Below are 27,518 nucleotides of genomic sequence, written 5' to 3' on the forward strand. Positions count from 1 at the left end.
TCAGTAAAGTGGCACCCATTTCATTTGAGTCCGCGTGAGAACGGAAACATCTTGGTGCAGACAGAGGCTGCGTGTTTGTCCTCAGCTGGAGAAGAACACGTCTAACATTTTGATCAGAGCAAATCGGATTACTTCTCATTTAGCTGAGTGGGATTATGCTACAAAATGTCACTTTGTTATGACAGATCACGTCCCGTCACTTTGGCTGAACCTACTTTATAACACAGACACACTCACTCACACACACACAAACACAATTATAGACACACACACACACACACACACACACACACACACACACACACACACACACACACACACACACACACACACACACACACACGGAAAGCTGTGTTGAGGAATGCTGCAGTGATGCCAATTTAATGATAATCTGACAATCTAGTAGCTGTGAGAGGCTTCTGTGTCCTCTAACCCTTCTTAATAACATTTGCCTCATGACCTGTAGCTTCCACGGGCTGTTTTCTGCAGAATAACAGGATGGGTAGGACTGAAATCAAATCACACCCGCACACCTCTGAAAACAGCCAGCCAGAAAACAGCCACTGGCAGTTTTAGAGTCTGAACTCCTTCTAACTTCTGTCAGGACTCGGGGAAACGGTTGGCAAACATTTCTTTGGTTCCACTCGGCTCTGAAGCCGCAGCTGAACAAGAGAGCTAAACAGAGACAATAGTGTTGATGAATGCCAGCCGGGGCTCTGCGCTCCGTGTCTGATTCTGTGTGTTTCTGTGTGTTCAGCGTCTTTCTGTTGGTGAACGCTGAAACACTCACCTTTTCCTGCTCGTCTCAATTGTGACTAGTTAGATTAAAGACCGACCACTACTGATTTATTCACATCATTAATTTGTTGGCCTGCAACTTCAATGACTATCTGGGTTTTTGGAAGAGATAATTAAAAACAACAAAAAAAAAACATTTCCCACAACAAAAGACAGTTGGCATAATATAAAAATATTTTTTTCTGAAGAACCTAATTTTATTTGGTTGCTGTTAGAGTAAAGTGACGGGAAGTTGCTCTTCAGATGAATCTAATTTGGTTTTGCTGTTTTTTGAAAAGAATGCACAGCATGGACTGAGTTTAATCAAAGTACAAGTTGTTCTGTAGTCAAATTTGGTTTCTACGATACAAATAAACGAAAGAAAAAAGAAAAGTTTTTGTTTTAGCTCCACTATTTAGTTTTGCTTCAAACATGCGCTTTGAAAACAAACTTTAAAAAATGTTTTGTTGGCAAACACTCCTGATCCCACCCGAGGGCTGTAAAGTGATACCCATGTGTTCTGTGCTAAGTTGACATGCAAATATCAGAATAATTTTAGTAGCAGCCCCGTGGTACGAGACTAAATGAACTGCCACCGACACAACCTGTTGAACCGGAGCCGGCAGAGACACTGGGACTAGACCACAAACAGGATTTGGTTCCACGTGAAACACCCAAATGAAAGCTGGTCGTCTCCCTCTGCGCTCACTAAAGAGCAGGCCACTGCTGAGAGGGTCATGGGGCTGTTTTTGTTGCTTCTCTGCCCCGCGCCCTGCTGCTTGCCCCCCACTACCCCTGCTATATACCCCCCCCCCTCTCTCTCTCAAGCCTGGCCCTTCACTCCCCCCTTTAGACTGTGATCACATTTCCCTCTGATAGAGATCTCATTACACACACAGAGGACTTGCAGCCTGAGCCCAGCTCAGAAAGACAGAAAGAGAGACTAAAAGGGAGATAGAGAGAGAGAGAGAGAGAGAGAGGGGGGGAAGGAGAGAAGAGGGCAAAAGAGAGAGAGAGAGAGGCCCAGCCAATAAGAACCACTTCTGCAGAGCAACTGGTCCGTAGTGCTGTAAAGGCAGCCTGTGTCTCACTACAAGGACAGCTGGGCTTGCTTTTATGTGTCTGTGTGTGTCTGTGTGTGTGTGTGTTCTGTGTGTGTGTGTGTGTAGAGTGTATGTATGTTATTTCAGCGGTGTGTAAGGACAGATTCTTAGCGGTCATCCCAATGAAAGCACCTGGGCTCTGAAGGGGTCGCGGCGCTGTGGGACGTTTACAGTGAAATGTCGTTTTTTCCATCCTGCTCTCTCTCCACATGCACTCACTTTATCCACATCACTGGAAGCCCACCGGCCTCCATGCTCGTATGGCTTAAGTCTGATTTATACTGTACATGGCTGCGTGATGGTGCCGTGTGGCTGAAAATTGCAGATCTACAAGCTCTCAACCGTCGCGCTGCTACGCACTGCGAGCTTGTAGATTGGCTATTTTCGATGTGCGAAACAGGCGCACAACCAGGTATAAATCAAGCCTATTAAAGGGATAGTTCACCCAAAAAAAATATAAATTATTGGCTTAGGAATGCGACAAAAACTAAAAAATATCCATGAATTCAAGTCTCCATGGTGACTAATCGATAGAAAAAAAGACTAGTCATTTTGGGGGTGAACTAGTCATTTTGGGGGTGAACTATCCCTTTAATGCATTCTTTTAACACACATCAAAACCAGGTCAGATGGTAACTTGCACATAATTTTGTTTTCTTTTATTTATGTTCGATGACACATGGGTGGGGATTGGCGTCGTCTATTTTCAGTGTACGAAACTGGTGTGCAACCATGTATATAAATCAAGCCTGTTGATGCATTCTCTTAGCTACATACCAAAACCAGTTCAAGGCCAGATAGTAATTTGCACATCATTTTTAAATGTTGAGATGTTTTGTTTTGTTTTACTTTCTTCTTGGGGCCAGATTGGTGTTGCGCTGCGATGAATTGTGAGCTTGTATATCTGCTATTTTCAGTGTGCGATACCGGCACTCAACCATGTATAAATCAAGCCTAGCCTATTGATGCTTTTTTTTGTGCTACATAGCTAAACTAGTTCAACGCCAGATAGTAACTTGCACATCATTTTTTAACGTTGAGATGTTTTGTTTTATTTTTCTGGTGCCAGATGGGTGGGGTTTGGTTCTTCAGGAAAATCCAGATAGCTTGAAGGTGTCTGTGACGGAAAACTACACAGTGTTGACTGATTTATTTTATTTCATTGTTGTCTAAACGTTTTGACAATCGTTGTCCCAAGCTCCACCTATCTGGCACCAGCCAAGGGTACAAACGAACATTGATGAATCTATTTGCAAAAGCATACCTGTTTTCACACTCTGTGCGATTATCTGTCTGCAAGCCGATACTTTTGCGATGAGAATATTGTTCATTTTATCTCCCCTTTTCTTCGTCTCTTACATATATAATTACACAGCCCTGAGGCGTGTTTGAAAGTGCATGAGCGTAAAGTTATGTAAGTGCCTGAGAGAGAGAGAGAGAGAGAGAGAGTGCGGGGCGTGTGTGCGTGCGTGCGCCATTGTTCTTTGTGCGCCCACAGCGGAGTAGTAAGGAAGTGCTAGGAGTGTGCCAGTATGCCCTAGTGAAAGTGTTGAGGGCCCAGCCATGGAAGTGCTGTGGAGTGCTTGAACAGTGGCTGGCTTACAGACGCTCAGCGACCCAGCTTCATTAGACGCAGGCCAGGCTGGCAGCAACCAGGAAGCTGCAGCCGACTCCGGCACGGCGCTGCCAACCAGAGGCACCGGCACGGGGCTGGAACCCTTCCCTGAAGAGTTTTCTCTCTCTCTCTCTCTCTCTCTTCGCCTCTTCTTCTCCTCCTGCCTCTGTGCTGAATCCGGAGAAAATGTAGGAATGCAGAGTTACAGGAAGTAGGGCGGCTGAATGGGGCAAAGTCTGCCTGTTGTTCGCCATCTTAGCTCTTTTTTTCCTCTTTTCTTTTTTACATAAGCGCAAATGAGAATGAAGGGATTAAATGGGGGGGGGGGGGGGTGGGTGGGTGAAGGAGGAGGAGGAAGGCAGGCAGTGTAGCCTGTTGAAACCCAGCCCTGGGCTCAACCACACATCCTTTCAGTCCGGCGCTGAGCTCCCAGATTACTTCCATGTGTCAGCGCGAGGGAGGAAAGAGAAGGAGAAAAGAAGAAAGGGGTAACCGAGAGAGAGAGAGAGAGGGAGAGAGAGCGAGAAAGAGGGAGAAGTTGAGCGAGCGGAGAAAGGCGAGTGGAGCACTCGGGGACCGGTGGAGATCAGTGCTGGTGTTGGACAGTGGAACGGATCTCTGTGACAGCCATCTCTAAAACCATTACCCCTGCGGCTCGGAGTCGAGAACTCATAGCCTCCTCCTCCCGGGCTGACCTCACAGACTTAACTCTTTCTCACAGAACCCCCTCTGTGCGTCGGAGGCAGACCTCATCGGGGTCGGGGGGCCCCAAAACGACGTGCTGGGGGCCCCCCCCTGCCCCGATTCCAGCCCGCATGCTGCTCTGCGAGTTCCCAAAGATGTCATTGGCTGTCACCGAGCAGACTGATCAGCAGGGAAACTTTGTGCGCCTAACCGAGGAGCTCAGAATGACTTTTGGGGAAAGAATTTGGAGTTTTAGTGGGACTTATTTCTGTGTAGGCCATTGGACTGTCAAAGTCAAGTTAAGGGCGGGGTGGTGTATGATGGGAAGTATGTTTTACAGTTTTCCTCAACTGCTTAAACACAATTGTTGAAACCGCAAACACATTCTCAAAGCTGTAAGCACAAACGCCACAGCATAAACACAATATATTTTTGATTGCTTTAACACAAAACTCTAATTTAAAGCACATTTCTGTGAACTAGTAAACACAAATGTCAGTAATTAACACAAAAATCTATGAATTGTCCCCCTAATCTAAATTGTTTATATACCATTTCTCTTTTGAATGCCATCACTCCCAAGTCTTTTTAATCATATTATGTTCATTGTGCAAATCTTTTCTTGCAAAATGGTGCAAATATTAAACTGGAAGGTTTACATAAAAATATAAATGTCTACAATTTATCAAAAATGCAGGCAATTTCTCACAGGGCAAAGCAACTAATAATTACATAGTTTAGCAACAGGTGCAATCCTGCAAACAATTAGATCAGAACACAGCCTATATACCGCTAGTGCTAATCTACTTGTGCATTTGTTCTTGTTTTACTACAGTAAATATATTTAGTCAAATTTGTGTGGCATAATCTTTTGACAACACTATTTACCTAGTTAAAGGTAGGGTAAGTGATATTTTTGGGTTAAAACAAAAAGTATTATGTTAAAAGGTTAATTAGTTATATTGTGATAGTACTCATTGCTCTAGAGTGTTTGTTCAGTAACAGGAGTCTCTCCGTCTCTCCAGCTCTTTAATAAACAGAAAATACATTTTCCGGTAGGTGTCAAAATCTCAGCCAATCAGGTGAAAGTACCCATTTTTAAGCTTCATTTTTATAGTGTCCCAGTTCCAATTTTGCCTGCTCATTTCTTAGTGTCATCACTTCCAATTTCACTTGTTTAATCTATATCCTGATTGAGTTCTCTATCCTGATTGGATAAAATTGGAAATGAAACTGAAACTGAAACGAAAATGCATTTTCTGTTTTATAAAGAGCTGGAGAGACAAGGAAACTCCTTTTACTGAACAAACACTCTATAGCAATGAGTACTATCAGAATATAGAACTATTTAACACTTATTTTAACCAAAGAAAATCACTTACCCTACCTTTAAGTTAAAGAAACATGTATGCAGATACTTAGTATATTGTGTGCCTGTTATGCATTATAGATATATAATATATATTTTTAATTGGTGTAATGTTGTTCTGAAATGGTTTAATTTGAAACATTAGTTAAACATTTTGAGTAAACAGTGTTGTGGTAAACACTTTTAATGTTTTGGGGGTTTGTGCTTACAATTTTCCGAATGTATTTAGTGTTTCAAGAATTGTGTTTTTAAGCAATTGAGAAAAAACTAAATATGATATGCATGATGTTGACGAAGAGTGTAATAACGGTGTGGCCTCCCTGTCAAATATTTAGCTATTGATAGTCAGTTACTATGTACAGTACAGTTCATGAACAAAGCTGCACAAATCACAATGCAGTGTTGAGTGGTCGCACTATACAGGACAAATCGGGATAGCATCATCCTCACGTTGTCAAACTGGCTACTGGCCATGTCGACTAGTGTGGTGATGGTCTGCTTCTCCTTTGGCTAACTGGACATAAGGAGAACCACTTAAGCCCTATATACTTTGGTGTGCAACGAATAGAGAAAATAGGTCATTTACAGGCGATTTACAGGAGAGAGAGAGAGAGAGAGAGAGAGAAAATCTTTACATGCATATATTATCAGCAGCCAACTTTCAGTTAAACTTTTACATTTGCTGGTTGTAAAGATGGTAAGCTAAAAACTAGTTTCTCAAATCTTTTGAGTTTGTGTGTGTGTGTGTGGGGGGGAGGTTTAATTAAATTAGATTTTCCAATGTGCTACTCAACGGTACTTTTGGTCCAGCAACAGGAGGACACCACCAGAGATACATTTCCTGCCAAGACAAATTACAGTTTCTTGCTACCTGGAAATTGCTCTACTCAGTATTGCAATTTCCATCTAAGTATTTAATACATCTTTTATATCAATTAATCGCCCCTCGATGACACCAGCGAGAGTTTGGCCCGGAGGGTTGTCTTTTGTCTCCGAATGAGACTTTTAACGAGGAGAAGCCAAGATGAAGAACGACTGCCGGTGGTCCGGTTCTGAGCGTTTCATTAATGACCATCATTGAGCTCTTTGTGCGGTGTTATGAGAGCGATGGTGTAATCGAATGGAGTGGAAGGATAATAGAATGATAGAATGATAAAGTAATGGAACCCGCGCTTGTTGCAGGCCCCCCCCCACACTTTTCCCAGGGGATACCCCCCTGTAAGTGTGTCAGCGTGGCAGATGGGTGGGCTGTAGCGCCCCCCACCCCCCTGTCCATGTTAATTATAAAGCATCATAATCCATCTCCAGTACACAGAGTCAGGACATTAAGAGAGCGTGGAACCAGAATAATCCCCAAGATTCTACCACTGTGAGCAACGGAGCAAAAAGCCACTCATTTCTCCAGTAATCTGGTCGGAACAGTTACTGTCCTTAGTTCTGTTTGGTGTGTTCTGTTTTGTGTGTGTGTGTGTGTGTGTGTGTGTGTGTGTGTGTGTGTGTGTGTGAGAGAGAGATATGAGTTGAAAGTTTTGCTTAGTTCAGGATTTGTTTGTCTATTTTGTTCCCCAACATGCCCGTAGACGCACACGCACACGCACACGCACACGCACACGCACACGCACACGCACACGCACACGCAGACAGCCATGCCTCTGTTAACCCATTCTGCCAAGACTTGGCTCAGCCTTTTCTAAGCAAACTCCCAGCGTGAGTCTCTCTCTGTTGTGCTGGTGAGAGGAGAAGAAAACAAAAAGGCCTGGGAGACTCCTGCTGCTCTGAGCCCTGCAGCCCCGGGCCCCGGAGCCCCGCAAAGGGCTGGCCTGGGATCAGCTGCCGTGCCGGGGCCCCGTGTGGCAGCTGTGACTGACGCTTCAATCGCCTCTCCCCGGGACGCCCTACCAGCACAATCCTGCATTCTCTTTTACCACCTCGGAAACGGGAAAACGACAATTACACACATATTCACCAAACCGTCGTCTCCTCTCTCCCAGGGAGCAGAGATGGTTTGCAAATAAAGTCTCTTCCTCCTCCTGAAAGTAGTTGCAAATTAGTTTGGTTGTTTGGAGAGTCCCTACTTAATGTTTTTTTCTTTAACGTTATTGTTGTTGGTTTATTTTTTTACATGGTATTGTCCACTCCAAGTAAACAAACTATAATTCAACTATTGCCTTTGCATTTCCCCAGATATTAAAACATATATAAGTAATGGAAAGAGAGTAGAGCCTAAAAGTGGAGTTAATGCTATCATGTATGGATTGTAAGTAAATTGAGTTTGTCTCGGGGCTATTGGATCGGGGAATCGTAAGCCGGCGGGATTTAACTCTCTGTAATTGAATTATTTTGATTGCCGACTTGATTGATGGAGTCAGATGTGGAGCGTTTTCATGCGTTTTTTTGTCTGGGTCTAATTCCTTTTCCAATAGAACCATACCAGACAGATACAATAGGAACCTGCAATCAATCACAGCTCTCACTGCAACCGGGCCACATTTGTTTAGAGAGAAGCGCTTCTGCCTGCCACCAGGTTGGGAGTTCCACAGGACCGACAGAGGAGGCAAAAAATCAACCACAACAACAAAAAGCAAAACAATCCAACAATGACATCAGATATTAGAGCACTCTAAAGTCTAATCTCCCATAATGCCATGCTAAAGCTCCACGGTGGGGGGGTAGGCTTTTTATGCCCTGCCACAATTCCACCCCCTCCTCCTCCCATGGCCTCTGGCTCTGCATTTGTGTGTGTGTGCGCGCACACACACACGTGCACGTCAGGAAAAGAGAATTCCTGAGTGAATGGAGATGTCACTGTCAGTCTGGCCTGCACATGAAGGCGATTCACTCCAACAACGGCCATATTGGCAGCGTGTGTGTGTGTGTGCACGTGTGCGCGCACGCACACAGACCTGTTGAGGGTCCTGCCGTTTCCCCTCCACACACCGCGTCCTTACGGTGCTGATTGGCACACGGCGGGACGCAGGCCTATATTTCATCCTGTTTCATCTCCCACACACATGTTCTCCATTAGATCTTCTGTTTATTCTCCCCCGTGATGCGCGCCTCTCATCTCTCCCATATTGGAAGTAAGAGCGAAGGTCTAGCAAAGCAAACACAATCCCCCCCCAAAAAACCCTCTCTGCTCGCTTCATGAACTATGAAACGAATGAGAGTCTGGAGGCGCGACGCTAACCAGACCGAACGAGTAAAACCGCGTGGGTCTCCCTCCCTCTCGGCGCTGTGTAACGCCATATTTCTCGGGGCGAGATTAGCCCGCTAATCTCGGCGTGTGGCACGCCTCTGTGTTCCGCTGTCTTGTCCCTTCCACTTTTTCTTGGCGACTGAAAAAGTTTGACTGCTTTATGCATCATTCTTCTCCTCATCCGTCTCCATGTCCCCCGCTGTGCAACATGACAGCTCGAACCTCCAGCGCAGCCAGTCTCTCTTCTCTCCTGCCTCCTGAGATGAAAGGCCTTTCTCTGCAGACAAACCTCAGCGAGTCGCCCTCCTCTTCCCGCATATGGCCCAATCCTGCGTCTAGCTGCCTTTTGTGGCTCTTGTTTACTGCATTTCCCTGATTTATTTATACATCTCTGATAGCACTGTCGCACCTCATGCATTCAGAGTATGGGCCTTAACATGTGCATTATGCTGGGGGAGTCACATTTTCATTTGAAATATACATGAATGCATGAATATATTTATTGTCGAGGGGCGGCTGATGCATCTGGAGGGACCCGAGTCTCATTTCCTGTGGCGGCCCTGCTCTGGAATGGAGTGGCGTGATCCTTCAAAGCCCGCTCCACATGCAGCCACCAAACGGAGCCGGCTGGCCCGGCCTGCTCTGCAACGCCGAGGAGAAGGGGGGCGAGAGAGATCTGGGAGAGCGGCGGGGAAATGATTTGCCTCCTGTCGGAATCGGCGGAGAAGTCTCTTCAAAGCGTCTTGCCGGCCCAGGCTTTAGCTGTCCATCTCTCTCCATTAGATGTGCGTTCTGTGACGAGCCTTTGAAGGGTGGCGGTGGGGGCCGGTGTGGGGGTGGGCTGTGGTTTTGCACGGCGGACGGTGTGTGTGGGTGTGTGTGTGTGTGTGTGTGTGGGGGGGGGGTGTTCGGTGCGTGTTTGGATTCAACGCCTGGAGTGGGTTTTAAGCAGCAAAGCACTGTGCGCTCCCTCGGTGCTCGCTGGTCAAGTGGATCGGAATAATACGCGTCGACCCGAAAGTGCACAGCGTGACGAGGGAACAGCTGCCGTCTCATGTTTAGAGGCACGCACACACACACATGTGCACGTATATCACAGGGGGGGCGAGGTAAGAAGGGGGGGGGCGGGCGAGCATGTGCTCTGTGGCTCAGGAGTCAGCTGTGGTTGGCTTGTGCAGATTAGAACTGGAGTGTGTTACAGATGGCGGTAATAATGAGCAGATAGCTCTTGTAATGGAGACGCCCCAGTTCCTAATGGCTTCCTAAAACAACACATGGAGCGTCTTTTATGAGGACACAATCCATGGAGGGTTATCAGCACAGAGCAAACAGTGTGAATGAGAATAGCATCATGTCAAACAACCTATTTATTAGCACGCACATCACACTCTATCTCACACACACACACACACACACACACACACACACACACACACACACACACACACACACACACACACACACACACACACACACACACACACACACACACTTTAATCCGGACAGCCCCGCGCTTGGCTCGTTAAAGGCGAGCGTTATCAGAGGAGACACGGGTTCCCACAGCAGCGGTTGGTTGTCCCTCCCCTTTTTACAGTGGCTGTTAATGAGCCTAATGATGTGTGTCTCTGTGTGATTGCATCAGTCAATATGCTGTTCAATATGGGCCTTTAGAAACCCACTGACAACTTAAGCATGTCCGCCTGGATAAGATCTCCTCTGTAAAGAAAGGGACAAGAAAGAGCAACTAATTTGTCTTTTGGACGGATGGGACATATGTAACTGTCTCTCGCAATCATGGGCCCAGATTGTAAACAGAGAATGGGCCTGTCGCTCACCCACCATTGATAAGAATCCCTTTTGAAAAGGCAGAAGGCAGGCTGAGTATTCAACCAGTACATCATTGCTGTGTCGGGTGGAATCCTTGTATGTCCAACACGGTTCCTTAGAAAATGGAAAGAAATGACCTGTGTTCCAATGAATCCAATGTAGATGCTATTTAGTCACAAGCTCTTGTTAAAACTTGTCATTGGTAAAACATTTTTTAAACCAATGCGCCCTCACCACTTTCAACCTCGTGTCCCTATTTTGGGCATGTCATTATAAATGTATCATTTTCCAAAATCTTCAAATATTTTAAGAAATAGCAGAGGTACAAGCTCACAACATGTGGCATTGCGACGCTTTGAGGGTTTGTAGAATGGCTATTTTAGCTACTTCCGTACGACATTGTCATACGACGAATGATAAAATAGGGCATTCATTTATGAAAGAAACATAAAAAGATATGGAGATACAAGGTTTCTGGCCGCCAGCGACAATATTATTGTACAGCTCTGGGACTTTCTCATACAACCTGGGTCTGTTGTTCGTTTTGGGTTTTTCCTCGGTTTTATTTTCCAGTTTGATTTCAGCGACGGTTTGGTTTCTGTTAACTTTGGTCAGAGTTAAGGTTCTTTTCAAGACAAGGTTTTGCCCGTTTCAGCCCTAGCTTCTATTTTTCAGGAATGCCTTGGATATTTTTTTTTTGTGCGTTTCTGTTTAGTATTTAAGCGATCGAGGCCAAGCAGAATGCATGCATTGTTGGAGAGTTGCCGGAGGACTTTCATAGCATGTCTCCACGTATTGATTGCAGATGTGGTTCCCTGTTCAGTTCTCTCTTAGACTCTCATTTTGGCTTTGACCGTACAGCCTTCTGCCATGGGCACTGTGTTCATAAGGGCACCCAGCTGAGCCTGGGCACTTAAAAAACGATTCATGTTGAAACCAAACAAAATGAAAAAAGAATATGATTAAATGTTTTCAATTGACTTTAGAGGACGCTGATTCGGTAAGCATGGATCCGTGATTTCCAACAGGGGACCAGATATCAACCTCTGATTTTGTTGGAACACATTTGGGTTGCGAGGGGAAAATGTTGATCTCAGCCATAAACTTCAACCAGTTCTTGATTAAAACGGCATACAGTAATTAAGTTGGACCTTTAACCAAATATTTACAAAGTGTTGATTTCTAATTTAAAAACAATCAATTTAGCATTTCTTGTTCTTTAAGTTTCAGTCTGTTGTGGCCATAACTCTGTGTTCAGCCTCACAATGTAACTTCACCTCATTGTTTACGCTCTGCCGTTTGTATTTGCTCTTCTCCGTGTGCAAGTAAACAAAGGGTAATTGTATCATATAATGATTCAGCCTACTGTAATAAACTGAGCATCTGTTCCCACAGTGACAGGGGAAGAGAGCAGGGGCCATGGGGCATTTTGACACTGATAAAAGCTGTTTCTCTCTTTTATAAGCCACAGCGTTTGATTGATCTGTCCTGCGGTCTTGATCCCTGGGCTCGGCTGATTAAACCTATCCATCAGCCCCTCTTATCAGGTCGACCGGCGGATCGACTGCAGGACACAGAACTGAGAACCTCCCGTATTGTTGGAACAGAACAGGAGTCAAAAGGCTAAGGACAACTGGGAGGGCGGCTCTCTGCTCGACTGAGCCGTGAGATCTGCTGAACAAAGCAACGACGGCGTAAATAATATCCATCTTAAGACCTGCACAAAGAGGGAGGCTTTCCTTCTCCTGTGTTGCTGACACAAAGTGTCAGACACTACGAGCACAAACGCAAACACACACACACATTACAGTCGCACACAAAATAAGAGTGGCCTCGAGTCGAGATGAGGTCGGGCGCTGACTATTGTAGACTGTGACACGAGCGTTTCCTCTCCAGAGGGAGAGCCCACTAAATGATGTTTCCTGTCTGTCGTGCGTCGACACTCTGCCAGTAATGTGAGCCCCCCCAAAGTCCACCCCCCCCCCTCCCACCCACCGCCTCTCTCGTCGTGATTCACAGACATTAACAGGATAAAGACATCTCTCTCACTGACAGCCTGTCATTCACACACACACACACACACACACACACACACACACACACACACACACACACACACACACACACACACGCGCACACACATGCTCATACATACAGGCATTGTGTGTTTGTGCGTGTGCCTTGTGTTCTTGTTCAAATAGAAGGAGGGCAGACATGCACCGTTATGAATCATCGGAGCCATTTGCAAGTCAAATAGGCATACTTCATTGGTTGCGTTTTCCCGAATAAATCTGAATTCCTCATCTTCATGGTGGCTGTTAAAGCAAATACATCAGCGCTACTAAAAAGTGGATGATTGCGTGTCAGTTTTGCGCTCATTTATCTGCATGCATCTATTATCATCATGTGATCATGTCAACAGAACAAGGCTGCAGGGACAGACAGATGGGCTCTTACAAATCTCTCCCTTTGGCTGCAATCTCGTTGAAGATGTAATGCTTCTCTCCGCTTTAAACTCATTATTTTGCATGCATCTGCAACCCCTTGTCATCCAGAGAGAAATGCCCTAAACCACTCTTTACATCTACTCTATTTAGAAATATGTACACTCTATGTATGATATGCTCTATATAGGCCCATAACCGTTTGTTTACACTGATTTACTCGGTGGATAATGATCGCATCGTTCCCGGCGTATCAGTTCACGCCCACTTTAGACTAGAGTGTCTTTTCCCAGAATGGCGCTGGAGTCTGCGGCTCGCTGATTTATCGAGAAATAATCTCCTGTTTAGTTTACATAGCAAGGATTGCCTGTTGGAGGGAGACGGTTTATTGAAGTCATGTAGAGACATGCCCTCCACAAGCAGGTGTGGACCTGCTAGCTCATCTACTTGCTGCTTTGGGTAGTTTTAGAGGAAGTGGGGTGCTCCCCCAGCACTCGGCAGTCGAAGCTGCCTGCGTGGCACATTCATTAACCTGGTATCTGGATAATCTCCTGGCTAATTCATTTAGTCCACAGAGCGCTCCCGTGTATTAATATCCTCACTGAGCCCCGCCTTTCAAACCACCCAGCCCCCCCCCCCCCTCCTCACCCCCCCCCCCTCTTCCTCTCGGGATGCGGTGGCACAGCGTAGCCATGGCGATGATTGTGTGTCATTATTTCGCCCGGCGGATGAGTGACATCCCAGAGGGCCGGAGCTGGGGTTTGTCCACGGCCAATTGAGAGGGGCTGATTAGAATTGCAAATGGCCGCCCAGTGTTGTGTTTATTGTGTGTCTCAATATTGGAGACAATCAGGCGAATCAAAGCTCTCCGCTGGAGAGATGGGGCCGAGGTGCAGTGGGCCTCCCTGCTTGGCACCGTGTCCTCGATACTCACACACTGCTTCCTCCCTCGACGCTTACCACCCCCCAGTCTCTCTCTCTCTCCCTCTCTCTCCCTCTCTCTCCAGGCTGTGTTGCATGTAGGTCCTGGAGTATGTGCCCACAGCTGGAGAGAGGGAGAGAGCGAACCACTAAATCTAGAGCACTCTCAATCATCTGTAGTGTCGCTGCCCTCTCACACAGCTGAGAAATATTAAACACGCTTTATGATAATGAAAGCGCCGGCGACAGACATAAATATCAGAGGCAAAGTGCTGAAGGATTAAAATGTCTTGTACGTTTGCTCAGAACAGAAATTCGTCATCGGAGGTTTCACGGCTTCTGTAATCGTTCGAGGCAGAATTATCGGCCTTTTCATCAGCGGGGGTCTTTTGTCTTTTCTTTTTCTGTGTGTGTCTTGAGAAGTCCGTCTGATGAAGAAGCCACGACCTGTATCATAGGTTTAGGAATATTCTGATGTCTGTGTGTGCCCGCTGTCAAGATGAGCGAAATGGGGCCGATTGACAGGATGCCCTTATTATGGTTGCATGGTGGAGAGTGGTGCAAAGTGGCTGCTACACACATTTTCTCTACAAATCACTTGTAAAATGTTGCCTTTGCCAACAATTGGCCATTACCCTGTCCTAGCCGTTGACTCCATGTTTGTACAAGGTTCTGTTAAAGCCATCTGAAAACCATCCAGCCCCATTGTACCAGACAGGAAGCTGGTGTTTTACCTCACCATGTAATTCAGTGTGTCAGTTGCTCTGAGAGGCCTATCTTCTCTTGTTTCGCTACTGTTGGCTTGCAAAGAATGTGTGTGTTTGTACATGTGTGTGGGTGTGTGTGTGTGTGTGTGTGTGTGTGTGTGTGTGTGTGTGTGTGTGTGTGTGTGTGTGTGTGTGTGTGTGTTTGTGCTGTGTGAGTGTGTGTGCGCTTCTGCCCACGCATGCGCACGTCCCTTGCGCGAACACGCGCTAATCCCCCAGGGTCATGCATGTTCCCCAATATAGAACCGCACGGCCGGTCTGGACAGGCATATACCATAACGCGAGGCCAAGGTATGAACATGCCCACCGAGACAGGTATCGCTACAGGGAAGTGTAACAGTTAAACGCTGGTTTGCAACACCACACACACATGTTGCAGCTCACACCGCTGGAGGCTAAAGGAAAAGCTGGGAGACGAGGAATGTGATCGCACTCTGTTTGAAAATCCCTCAGACTATACGGTACCATGGTATAGGGGCTTTAATGTGAATTGTGTGCATTGGGAGGGTGGATGAATGGGGGTTGGGGCGGCTACTGCTGCAAGACCCTGACGTGACTGACATGATACGATTGAACGTTATTAAGGCTTCTCACAGTCGAACAGCCACAGTGAAAGCATGTGTGGAGAAGTCGCCGCCCGCGGCCTGTTTGGACAAACCCCGTGTGCTGTTGAGCCTGACAGACCGTTGATGAGGGTTCCTTTTAGATTGTGTTTTCACGAGGGAGCGAATGAGGGAAAGCAAAGAAGAGTTTGTGTGTGTGCGTGCGTGTGACACGGATCAGCCAACGTGGCTATTTGCGCACAAGTGTGCGTGAACGGAGCAAGACGAGTTCACGAGGTGACATCTCGTCAGCTGTTTGACTTTCCCAGTTTCCCAGGGAAGCAGTTTTCACGAACAATACAGGAGAAAAAAAAGGAAAAGGAAAAAAACCACACAAGCCATTGACAATTTAAAACGCTCTCAACAACAACACAAAATATATATAAAAAAACAGTTGTTTGTCGGTGACTGAATTATTGCCGTCGGTGGAGATTGGAGACGAGGGAAGCGACTGAGTGACTACACTGTGCTCGTAGAGGACAGATATCACCTAGTGGACTCCTTCAGTCATCCATCTTATGGCATTCGCCACAATAGCAGGAATACATTAAAACAAAAAAGAGCGAGTCAGGAAGAAAGCAGACACAAGATAAATATTGTGTTAGGAGTTTCCCCTCCCTCTCTGCTGCAATTGTCTTTCACATTGACAGATGAACAATGAGAGTGTTTTGAACTTTGCTGCGTGCTATCTTTTACTAGTGGGTTCAGAACCGCCCTGTCAAAGCCCGCTGTATTCCGCCAGAGATTGATTGATTGCCTCTCGTGTGCCTGTGTCTTCCCTTTTGTTCTTCCTGGCGGGGTTTGGTCGGTCTCCAGTAGCCTGACTTCACTGTTTCTGTGTTATATTAACACCTGTTAACAACACATACACATTACACGCACACATGCGCATAGTCGTAAACTTCTCCACTCTGCTTTGATCGTGGAAAAGTTGCTGTTAAATTTCAGAACCGGCGGCAGAGCGTTTGCTAATTCAGAGAGGAGTTTTTTTTGTGTTTGTGTCCTTTTTTTGAGGCTTTGGGGAAATAAAGACAAAGGAAATACTTTTTACAGTGATTGTTATTTTGGCGCCACGGTTGGTTTGCGTGGGCTGCCTAGACATTGAGAAAAACAATCTTCTTAACAAGTTCTGACTCATTGATTGCATCGCATCACACTTCCTTCAAAAACGATCATAATCACAGTGATATTATCTTGTCATATGCCAGTGCTTTTATGTATTGGTGGAGATTTTTGGACAAATCTCTTTTGCTTTAAAGACGAACAAAATAATCTCTCATTGACAAATTATTTTATTTGATCTTTTCTCAAAATTTGGCTTCAGATCCAGCCACACTATAATAAAAGACTTAAGATATTAAGACACTTTTTTTTTGCAGCGTAGCAGTTCATCAGCGGCTGTTTTAATCCTCTCTGAACAGAGCCAGAAACCCCCTGGGAGTCTGACAACCTCCCTCTTCCAAGGGTGGATATTGAAAATTAGCTAAAATTAGCTAAAAACCTTAGCCTGCCTCTCATCCGGAATTAGCTCTTCGTTTTGCTTCATTACTCAGTCTGAAGCTGCCACCCGTGGAGGAGTTTTAAATCTAGCTGAAATAGAGGGCTGTAGTTCAAATTGAATTGAACAGTGATTAGGTCCAACTAAGCCCATCAGACAACCTTAACCGCGGACAACAATACAGAGCTCTGTTTTACCCACATGTGTTTCACTCTTTGTTCCTGAAACAACCAGCGAGAAAGGTTGCATTTCATCACCACTCGGTCCTTCAGAACCAAGTAACACCAGTCTGCACCGCAAGAACTTAACTTTGTAGACATTTAGATAAAGTGAGCATTACCCTGACATGTCTGTACAACGTTTCAGTGAGCAAGAGTCAAGGGAGCTAAGACTTTGTTCAGACAGGCGGCACAAATCCAATTTTTGGCCTATCCAGATTAGAATCTGATTGGTTTTTATCAAGTCTGAACAGCAAAAGCACATGGAAACTGATTTGTTTTGCGAGTCAGACTTGAACCACATTCCTAGGTGGTTTGAAATGCGATTCCAATCTGATTTCTAAAGATGTGTCTCAGTCTTGAAACCCAGGCACGGAAGCCTGATTTATACTTAGTCGTGTGACAGTCACCAAAAATAACCTCACAACACGTCACATTGCAAGTAGACGTCGTTACGCATTACTCACGCTCATGTTGTTACAACGTCACCACAGCAACCAAAGCAGATAGGTCAACGACGCCTGAATGCACATATCCGATCTCATCGTTTGCAAATAACAGTGTGGACAGTCAGTCCCAAAGATCGTATTCCAGAAACAAATAGGATTTGTGTGCAGTCTGAACAAAGCCTAAATTGCCATGCAACCAAAAACTGCCTGTAATTTCACCAGGGTTGCTGTTTGTCCTTGGAAAAACGAATCCTTCATGTATAATGTATGACACACAGTGTATGAGCACATAGATCTATACACACCGCATCCAGGCCAGGGCAGCCTGTGCCAGCGGGCACGATGTACAGATTGATTAGCTGTATGAAATGGCCTGGTTTCACTCAGTAATGCGTTCCGAGAGGGCTTGGCTCGGCGTGAACCGGCCTGTGTGTCTGTGTTATCGATGGGGCCCGCCTGGAGATACACGGAGCAGAAAATGGCCGCTGGTTCACAACCCGGGCAGCTGCGTGGGCTCGATAATGGTTATGATTCTCTCTCTCTGTCTCTAGTTCCTCCTTCCTTCCCCTCCAGTGGGAGTGAAATACTATCCGGTGCGTATGAGAGATGCTATTGTTCAGTTGGGAAGGTTGCTCATGTCTTCTCCCTGCGCTCTGCTCGGCGCTGATTAGAACCTTGCATCGTGCTCCAACTCCTCCTGACTCCCGGTTGCACAGGCCCCCTCGCCCCGGCCATGGGATTCTGGCCTACGACTTGTCCCTGTCCCTCCCAGCACTCTGGCTCGTTTTGGCCTGTCTCACACACACACACACACACACACACACACACACACACACACACACACACACACACACACACACACACACACACACACACACACACACACACAGTTACACGTACGTGCATGCACACACACAAACAAACAAACACAGTCTTGCACACACAAGCATATATGGATGCACATTATGCGTGCACACTCACACAGCGAAACCCATACTCACACGTACAGTACAGTGAGTTGTGTCCAGGCTGGTTTGGCAGAGACCGTAGACTGGGCCTGTGGAGAGATCTTTACGGAGCATGCAGAGCCCATCTGTGGCTGCTCCTCAGTGATGGGAGGCATCTGGCTGTGTGTGTGTGCGCGCATGCGTGTGTGTGTGTGTACGCGTGCGCATGCATGCAAGCATGTGTGTGTACTGTATGTGTGTTGTGTTGTGTTGTGTTGTGTAGTGGCCAGGGAAGAAACTGGGAAAGAAGAAAAAGGCTTGTGTGTGTTTGGGTCACAGAGCAACCCCAGGATGAGAGCTAAACTCAGGCTGAAACAGACTCAAACCTCTCCTCTCCTCTCCTCTCCAGCTGTAAGAGCTCATTCCCTGGGCTCCAGGGTGAATAAGTGGAGTCTTAGAGAGCGTCGGCCTGGGCCTTCTCTCCCTGTCACTGATACCATGGATGACGTTCAATCACGACCGCATGCACCCCATCCTCTTAACCCCTCCTGGGCCCAGTCAGCGCTGATGGAAACCACAGAGGCCACGCTGCCTTCTCCTCCCTAATGACTTCTGACATTATTCTCACTTACGGCGCTCTCCGGTGTGTCCGTCGTGGAACAACGTCCACTTCCATCCTCCCTCCCTGGCACAGCCATCTGGGCATCATCTTGTTAGCTCATTATGGCTGCTGTATGATGCAGCTCTTCATCTGACAGTGATTGAGGGCCCGCGTATTGAGCTGTCTTGTTTGGCTCAAGATGGAGGTGTCTAAAAAAATGTGTCTTTCTCTCTGTGCGTGTGTGTGTGTGTGTGTGTGTGTGTGTGTGTGTGTGTGTGTGTGTATGTATGTGTGTGTGTGTGTTGGGGGGTGAATTTTATAGCCGCCTGTGAGCGACTGTTGCTAAGAGTCACGCTGAATCTGATTTGCTGTGCATGCCAGCATGTTGACTGGGCTAACAGAAGCTTGTGTGTGTGTGCGTGTGAGCGCACATTTGTCTGTGAGAGAGATAGAGTGTCTGTGTTCACACATACAAAAGCAGCACTCTGCGGGGCGGAATGCAGGATATTCCGTCTGTCTTTCTTTTTGCCTGTGACATCTTCATTTATACCCTCCTAATAGGGACAGCCCAGACAGGAAAGTACAAGCTTTTCCCTTTTCAACAAGTCTCTCTGTCGCCCAGGCTTATTGGAGTGTTCAAGCATTGAGAATTGAGTGTGTCAGCCTGTAGTCTCTGTTTTTAGGACAGCATTCTCTGTAACACCACAGGTAGGCTCTCTAGTACAGCTAGACTAGCCTTTGGTGGCCAACAATTCTACTAAGATTGACCTGTTTTCTTTCTATAAAAAGGGTCAAATCCTTCCTGCTTTGTTCTACATCGCCTGGGCCAGATGGGCCATGTTTTTGCCTAGTTCTGCAGAATCAGGTTTGCAGAATGTGTGTAGGTGTGTGTGTGTGTGTGTGTGCACACGCGCACGTTTGGCAGATAGCAGAGTGCGTGGTACGTGCATTTGTCAATTTGTGCGTGTGTTTGCATCCCGGTTGGCCCCCGTGACGCACACCAGCATTCAGTCAAGTTGTTTACTGTGTTTGACATGTGCGGAAATCAGTGTGTGTATACTGCGGGGTGTGTGTTTATGTGTGTGTGTTTATAGCCAACCCTCCCTAAGAACATCTGACCCTGTGGATAGACTCAGACAAAACCCAGCTATGTATACAAGCACCCCAGCTGAGCCCATGGCCACAGGCACAGACCCACGACCAGCTCAACTTATCGACAAACCCGACTTTGGCATAAGTAGAGGAGAAGTCTCTCGCTGGTCTCAGATCAGCCTGTCGCTGTCTTGATGATACCGACGGGTTTTCTTCAGAGCCAGATAAAGATGCTGACTGTCAGATAATGTATGCCTTTCTCCCTTCCAAGAGCATGAAAAGATCACAAAGTGTCAACAGCGCCCGGAGAATCTTAACCACACATCGGAGCACGGCCATTTCAGAAGTCACTGCTTGAATGTTTCCATTGTGAGGGTGGAGAAATATGCACGTCTATCTTGGCAGAGCTGAGAAGCGTGGTTTTCAAGCAAAGCCCGCCTCCGCAGGCTGAGTGCTTAATATTGATTGACTTGAATGGTAGCAGGACATGTTTGCACATTGCATGATTACATGAACAGTAGATTGCCTGAGGGTTGTTGAAGCGGCTTTAAATCCCTCTCTGTAATGTATGTTACAACGTGCTCTCACCACAACTCAGCGTTGCTTCTTTAAAGACCCCCCCCATCTTGTTTTTTGTTTGGTCAATGTCTTTTTGAAGGAGAAAAACAGTGTTGCCATGTCTGCTTATTATAAGCAGACATCGCTGATTATTTTCTGTAAAGTCGCTTGTAAATGTGGGTTGTTGTTTAAACCCGTGGTTCTCAAACATTTTCATGGCAAGGAACCCGAAATAATATATGTATTTCTCCGCGGACCCCCATCTGAGAATATTTGGTGCCAGGGACCCCAATACAAGATTGTTAAAATGTTTTAAAAATATTCCAAGATTTTTTTTAAGATAGCAGATCTGGCAATTTTTAAAAATGTATGTAGGTTTAAAATGCTCACGTGGCCTAGCAGCTTCTTTTCATAGACCTGGTTGCTTATTTCTCTCGCCGAATCTGGCAACTCTGGAGAAAAATGGCAGCGGTCTGAATTACCCCTTTAGCACTGGAGTGGAAATGTCATGTTGACAAGATGACTGAAATGTTGGAAGTGTTTGTGTGTAATCACACACAACAATCCATCCTGGAGGTTATGGATATTGGATACACATGTAGTTAACCGTTATATGAAAACTCTGTCATCTGTTGTTAGTGGTGGAGGCGGATGATGGGGGAGGTAATGTATGAGACAGAGAAATGATAATTGATGAGGGGACATGTTTTCCTGACATGATAATTACTTTTAGCCAGTGTACCTGTTATCTTTTTGAGTGTGTTTTGCACACTGTCGTTGAGAGAGAAATTGAGTGCTGAATTGTAGTAGTAGTGGAGTGTACTGAAAAGGGTCATAGCAGACAGTAAAAATCTGTAGTGTTCACCGTTCATTTAACTCTTGCGAGTGTAAAAAAAAGAATAGACCTGTGAAGGGTCTACCTGTCTGGAAGTTGGCACGTTCCCCTCCTCTGATAGAGACAGATCACCGTCTCTATGTAGGCGTGATAATTGATTTTAATTGATATGTACGGCATGTCCATGCTGCCACTCTGGGGGAACTAATCAATTTGACACCATTCTCTTAATATCAGCTTTCTTTCTCTTTTTTTTTTTTTACCCCTTCTCTCTCTGTGTGTCCCTCTTTCTCTCTCTGTGTGTCCCTCTCTCTCTCTCTCTCTCTCACAATTCCCTCTCTCATGGGTCCGTCCATTCAGTGGCCAAGGCTGGTTGCCAGCGTGCTCAGCCCGGGGCAGTGCCCAGGGTCCGGGGCCCAGGGCGGGCCGGCGGGCCGAGCTGGATGGCTGCGCTGGGGGTGGAGGGATGGGGGGGGGTGGGGGTGGAGGGATGGGGGGGTGGCTGGAGAGCTGGATGTGGCGGCTCTGTGAGGGTCTTTGAGTGGGCCTCGGTGTAGGCGGCAATTCATATGGAAGTGGGCGAGGGGCACGGCGCTTGAATAGGGGAGGCTGGGAAGGTCCAGGATGCTCCCCGCCGTGCTTTTGTGTCCTCCCACATCCGTGTGTGTGTGTGTGTGCGTGTGTTGAATGGAGGGGAGGGGTGGCATATGTGAGATCATGTGTGCATATTCACCAGTGGAATGTAAAGGGGGGGGGGGGGGCTCTCCTCCTCTCCTAGCCTCAGCTCTGTAATGTTGTTTTCTGTTCTCCGTTGGCCGTGCTGTAGTGTAGCTCTGTTTTTCTAAGCTCTTTACAGCGCTGAACGCTCCACGGAGCCGTCCAGATGAAACAAAATGAAACTCGTTTATTTGTTTGGAAAATGATTCTCTTTATTTAGTTTGGTCCAGTCCTGTCCGACCCATTTGACACAGGGTTGGGACGGGGTGTGTGTGTTGCGCGCGCGCGCGCGCGCGCGCGTGTGTGTGTGGTGAGAGAGAGGGGTCGAGTCTCCTGCTAAAAGACAATTTCCAAGAAGTATCCTGTGCGCCGACTGTGTCACTTCCTCTGCTGTGGTCTCTCTCTCTCTTTCTCTCTCTTTCTCTCTCTATCTCTCTCTCTCTCTCTCTCTCTCTCTCTCTCTCTCTCTCTCTCTCTCTCTCTCTCTCTCTCTCTCTCTCTCTCTCTCTCTCTCTCTCTTAATCAACAGGTCTCATGAGTTTCCAGACAACTGCCTGAGCAGGACTGAAAGATTCAATTCAACCCCCCAAACCCTCCCCACCCTCTCCTTCTCCACCACACCCTCGTCTTTTGAACCTCCTCAAAAACGTATACAATAATCTCCCTCTCTCTCTCCTCTCTCTCTCTTTCTCCACTCCTCCTACCGGTGGTATAACGCGGCGGGCCGGCATGTTAACGGCGGCGAGGAGCTGATTAAGCCGACAGAGAGACAAACGGGGCAGGAGGGGGGGTGGGGGATTGGGGTGGGCAGACACGGTCCCAGCCCACCCGTTTAGACTTCACATCCTGGACCAGAGAGCTGGAGCCCTCGGCTTGCCAAGTGGAGGGCTTTTAAACTGGGCTAAACACTAATTGCTGCCCTATTTCTTTTATGTTGCTTCTTTTTCCCATCTGCGACGCCGCTTTCCAGACCTCTGCCACAGCCAGAGCCTCATTATAGCAGACAGTTAACAAAGGCTGAGAAACAGAAGCACAGAATTCACTTAGGATAGCTATCCAGCCGCCCCGGCTAGGAGGCCTGCTCGGGAAAATTGAATCAATGACTGGGGCCAGGGCTTGTGATTAAAATCCTTGAGGGACGTTAAGATATTACAATTTTTGAGACAATCTTAATTGTTCATCTGGAATGGTTGCATCTCACGGTGATAAGAGAAGGAATGGGATGGAATTCGGGGTGGGAAGAAGAGAAATGCAGACTGATATATATTTTTTTTAAATGGGGGGGGGGGGATTATTTGTGAAGCTTAATACAGAAACTTTTGATTTAGACAGAATAAGTTGTCCGTGTACAAAGACTTGGAATGAAAGTTTAAAACGCCTACTTGTCGAGTGAAATAAATCAAGGGTTTATTGTGATGTTTGCTGGGTCTGTTTTTGTCAGATTTTTCTTCTCACTTGTTTTTCTGTAGGTGTTTCTTTTTTGTGTGTGTGTGTGTGTGTGTGCGTGTGCGTGCGTGTGTGTGTGTGTGTGAGTGACAGAGAGGGGGGTGAGAAAGGGGTGAGGAGGAGAGTGTGAAAGAGTGGAATGAGGATGTTGAGGAGGTGAATAAGAGCGGAGGATAAAGCCTGGAGGAGGGAATGAGATTGGGGAACAGAAAATAAGGGGCTGAAATGGGGGGGGGGGGGGTAATGGTGAAATAGAGAGAGAGAGGGGTGGTCAGCTACAAAGCCTAATGTTGCCATGGAAACCTGTTTATGCCTCGCTGGTGCATCTTGTAGATCCAATTAGGGACTGATTGTGTCCTTGTCTTCACACACACGTGCACGTGTGTGTGCGTGCACTCACTCGCTCGCTCTCTTTCTCTCTCTCACACACTCACTCACACACACACACACACACACACACACACACACACACACACACACACACACACACACACACACACACACACACACACACACACACATACATCGATGCCGCTGAAAACCCAGAAAATTGTCGGGAGTGCTTCAGACAAAGGATGCCCCATGTCTCTCTTATCGCCCGCTTGAATTAGTAACCCCCCCCCCCCCCCAGTACCCCCCAGCATCAGACAATAGCAGGGAAATACCGTCTCACCCACTTTGAAACCCGCCCGCTCTGCTCCTGTGAGAGGCCCCCTCCTATCTGCATACTCTTTCATGACATCATAGGAGGGAGGGAGGGATTCCGACTATTTCTTTTCTTTCTTTGTTTTTCAAAAAATTCATTTCGGATTTATGTCCCTTTGTGTACAAAGGAAGCCGTTTATTTATTCAATAACGCCTCTCTGTCCGGAACAGAGCGGCTAAAATAAGAGAGGCGTTTTTATTCCTTTTTTATCCAATCGTGTTCATTTTCATGGGGGGAATTACCTTGAAAAATGGGTCTTTTTAAAGCCATCGTTTTCATACAATGGCTGGCTGTTTGCCCGCGCTTAAACACCACAGGAGATGGAGGAGGTCCAACCATCATAGCTCCTTCTCTCTCTCTCTCTCTCTTGCTCTCTCGTCCTCCCGACCACCATCAGACTTCCATCATCCTCCCTCAGAAAGCGTTCCTCCTCTTCCTCTCCCGGGCCCTATCTGAAGAGTCAGTTATTTAGTGGTGAAATGATCATGAAATGAGGGACTGAAGATAAGGTGAGATTACTGCTCTGAGAGAGAGCGAGAGAGGGAGAGAGAGAGAGAGGAAGAGGCAGTCTGATGTCTTGTTAAAATGTGAGGGTTCAGAAAGGACAACAACTGCATTGCTCTGGTCTAAAAGCCTGCTTGAATCTGCTGCCATGGGCAGATCTAACAGATAGCTCCCACTGCTGTGACCACAACACACACATACACGCATGAACACACACACGCACACACTCGCGCGCATGCACGCCCACACGCACACACACACACACACACACACACACACACACACACACACACACACACACACACACACAGGCAAGCCGTGGTCAGTCTGGCTGTCTGTGTTAATGCTTGGCTAACTGGGACAGCAGAGCTGAACCATGCTGACATGTTAAGCCCCAAACTGCCTCAGAACAATGATTCAGCCTGTCTGTCCCCCATCAGACCACAACCTCAGCTCAATTCACTGACCAACACACACACACACACACACACACACACACACACACACACACACACACACACACACACACATGCACGCGCACACACACACACACACGTGTGTACTCGATGATCCCTGCGGCGGCCATCTCCCTCCCTCTCGTCTCTCCCTCCGCACACTCACACACACACTGTGTTTCCTCCTGTTCTCTACCTTTTTAGTGAATAAAAGCGAACAGGAGCTGATCTGATTGAGTTGGCACCAGGGGGTGCGGTGGGGAGGTACAGTAAGGCCACATGGATTATCTTAATCCCTCCGTAGGTGATCGGGGGCCAGGGTTTGGCGGGGAGGGGCCTAGGAGAGGGTTTGAAGGCAGTGAAGCCTTAACCCTTCCGGGTGACCCCCCGCACTTTGTTCTCATCTCCAAACACGTAAATCTGAAGCAGGGATATTAGAGCTGAAACCTTGAGTCTTAACATAAAACGATCCACTGAATCCTCTCTGCACTGCATTCCTCCCCGACACTGAACTGTTCTCTTTGGCGGCCATTTTGTGGCAGCCATTTTGTTGGGGCCTGAGAAAAGGGGTTAAAACGGCCATTTGATTTTTTTTAATTTTTTTTACCTGCGAGAAAACTTGGCAGTAGCTGGTTATTGCTTTTTTGATACAAGCATGAAAAGAAACCTAATTCGCTTATCTGCTGCCGCCCCAACAATGTGGTACGTGTTGTCTGGGTCCAAACTAAATGCACTTATTTCTGGACTGGACCTGCTCCAGACAATTCTAAACCAATTAACTCCTGCTCCCAGAAGTCCCTGGATTGTATGAATTCAATTTGAAATGTGTGTCCGGTGTCTACAGCTCAGGGTTTTAATTTACCCGTCATCTTCTCTCCTTCTCCAACAGCTTTCTGATAGGGAAGGGCCTGGTGATCTACCCTGAAATCGGGGACAAGCTGGACATCATCTGTCCCAAGGCGGACCCGGGCAGGGAGTACGAGTTTTACAAACTGTACCTGGTGAAGAGGGAACAGGCGGAGAGCTGCAGCACGGTGCTGGACCCCAACGTTCTGGTCAACTGTAACAAGCCTGAAAAGGATATCAAGTTCACCATCAAGTTCCAGGAGTTCAGTCCCAACTACATGGGCCTGGAGTTTAAGAAGGACGTCAACTACTACATCACCTGTAAGTTACTCCCATAAACATTGCTTAGTTTTGTATGAACATCAACTACATCACCTGTAAGTTACTCCCATAAACACTGCTTAGATTAGCATGAAAATCAACCACATCCCTGTAAATGACCATAAACACTAGTTAGTATAAGGGGAACATCAACTGTACATCATCACCCTCTATTTTTGAATAGACAAAGTATAAATAGGGTTAAAGTTGTTAAACTGATTGTGATGCTGTATTATCTGATTTTGCTGGGGACCCCCTGGTACCCCCTCAAGGACGCCTGGGGGTCCCCAGACCCCAGGTTGAGAACCTCTGAACTACATCACCAGTAAGTTAACTCCCATAAACACCAGTCAGTGGCTGTTGATAGCAGGGGCGTGGTGCCCATTAACACTTCCCATTCCTACCCATTCACCCTTTGATAACTGTCTTCTATCAGTTGTAAAACCTGTATTTTTTTAAGTGCTTTTAATTTATATTATTTAGGGATGTACAGTACATGTGGAGTGTGCCTGCATTTCTTCTCAAATAACACTGGTATTTGGGCTTATAAAGCAGGTTATTTTCATAAGTGGTTGTGCTATCTGTGATCTCTATTGAATTGCACGGTAAACAGGGTTCTGTGTGTTCTGTGTCCCTGGTTGATAGTGTAACTAAGGCCACTGTAGTGCCGATGTGAAGAGCTTTGCTCCAAAGTGAGATGACCTCCATTTTGGAACAAGGAAAAAAGGAACATCTGTTCCTATGAAATGGTTGCTGGCAGGAAAATAAAGTGCATTATGAGATACTATAAAATTTATTAGGATCATATGACAAAATACTAGTATGTTTCACGGAAGTAATAATTTTTGATGGAACTTTTTGTGGTTTTTAATATTATTTGATGCATTGAGGCTCCCCCCACCAAAATAAAACAAACCAATTGATATATTGCTCATATTAAAATACTCTGATAAAAAGCTGATAAACCTAGATTTCCTCTTTTAATATATGAAAAAAAGAATTTAAATTTGAAAGTTCATT

The 27,518-nt window shown here is 46.5% G+C and overlaps 1 protein-coding gene across 1 annotated transcript in view; it reads left to right on the forward strand.

The window, feature by feature from the left end:
* Positions 1-27,518, forward strand: part of efnb1 (ephrin-B1) — an 87,647-nt gene that overhangs the window by 7,036 nt on the left and 53,093 nt on the right. The window contains exon 2 of the mRNA XM_080416683.1: positions 26,221-26,498. Within this exon, the coding sequence (XP_080272809.1) occupies positions 26,221-26,498 (278 nt within the window). The remainder of the gene's footprint in view (positions 1-26,220; positions 26,499-27,518) is intronic.

This window comes from Gymnoscopelus braueri (genome assembly GCF_963280865.1).
Source record: "Gymnoscopelus braueri genome assembly, chromosome: 20".
In the NCBI taxonomy this organism is placed as follows: domain Eukaryota; kingdom Metazoa; phylum Chordata; class Actinopteri; order Myctophiformes; family Myctophidae; genus Gymnoscopelus; species Gymnoscopelus braueri.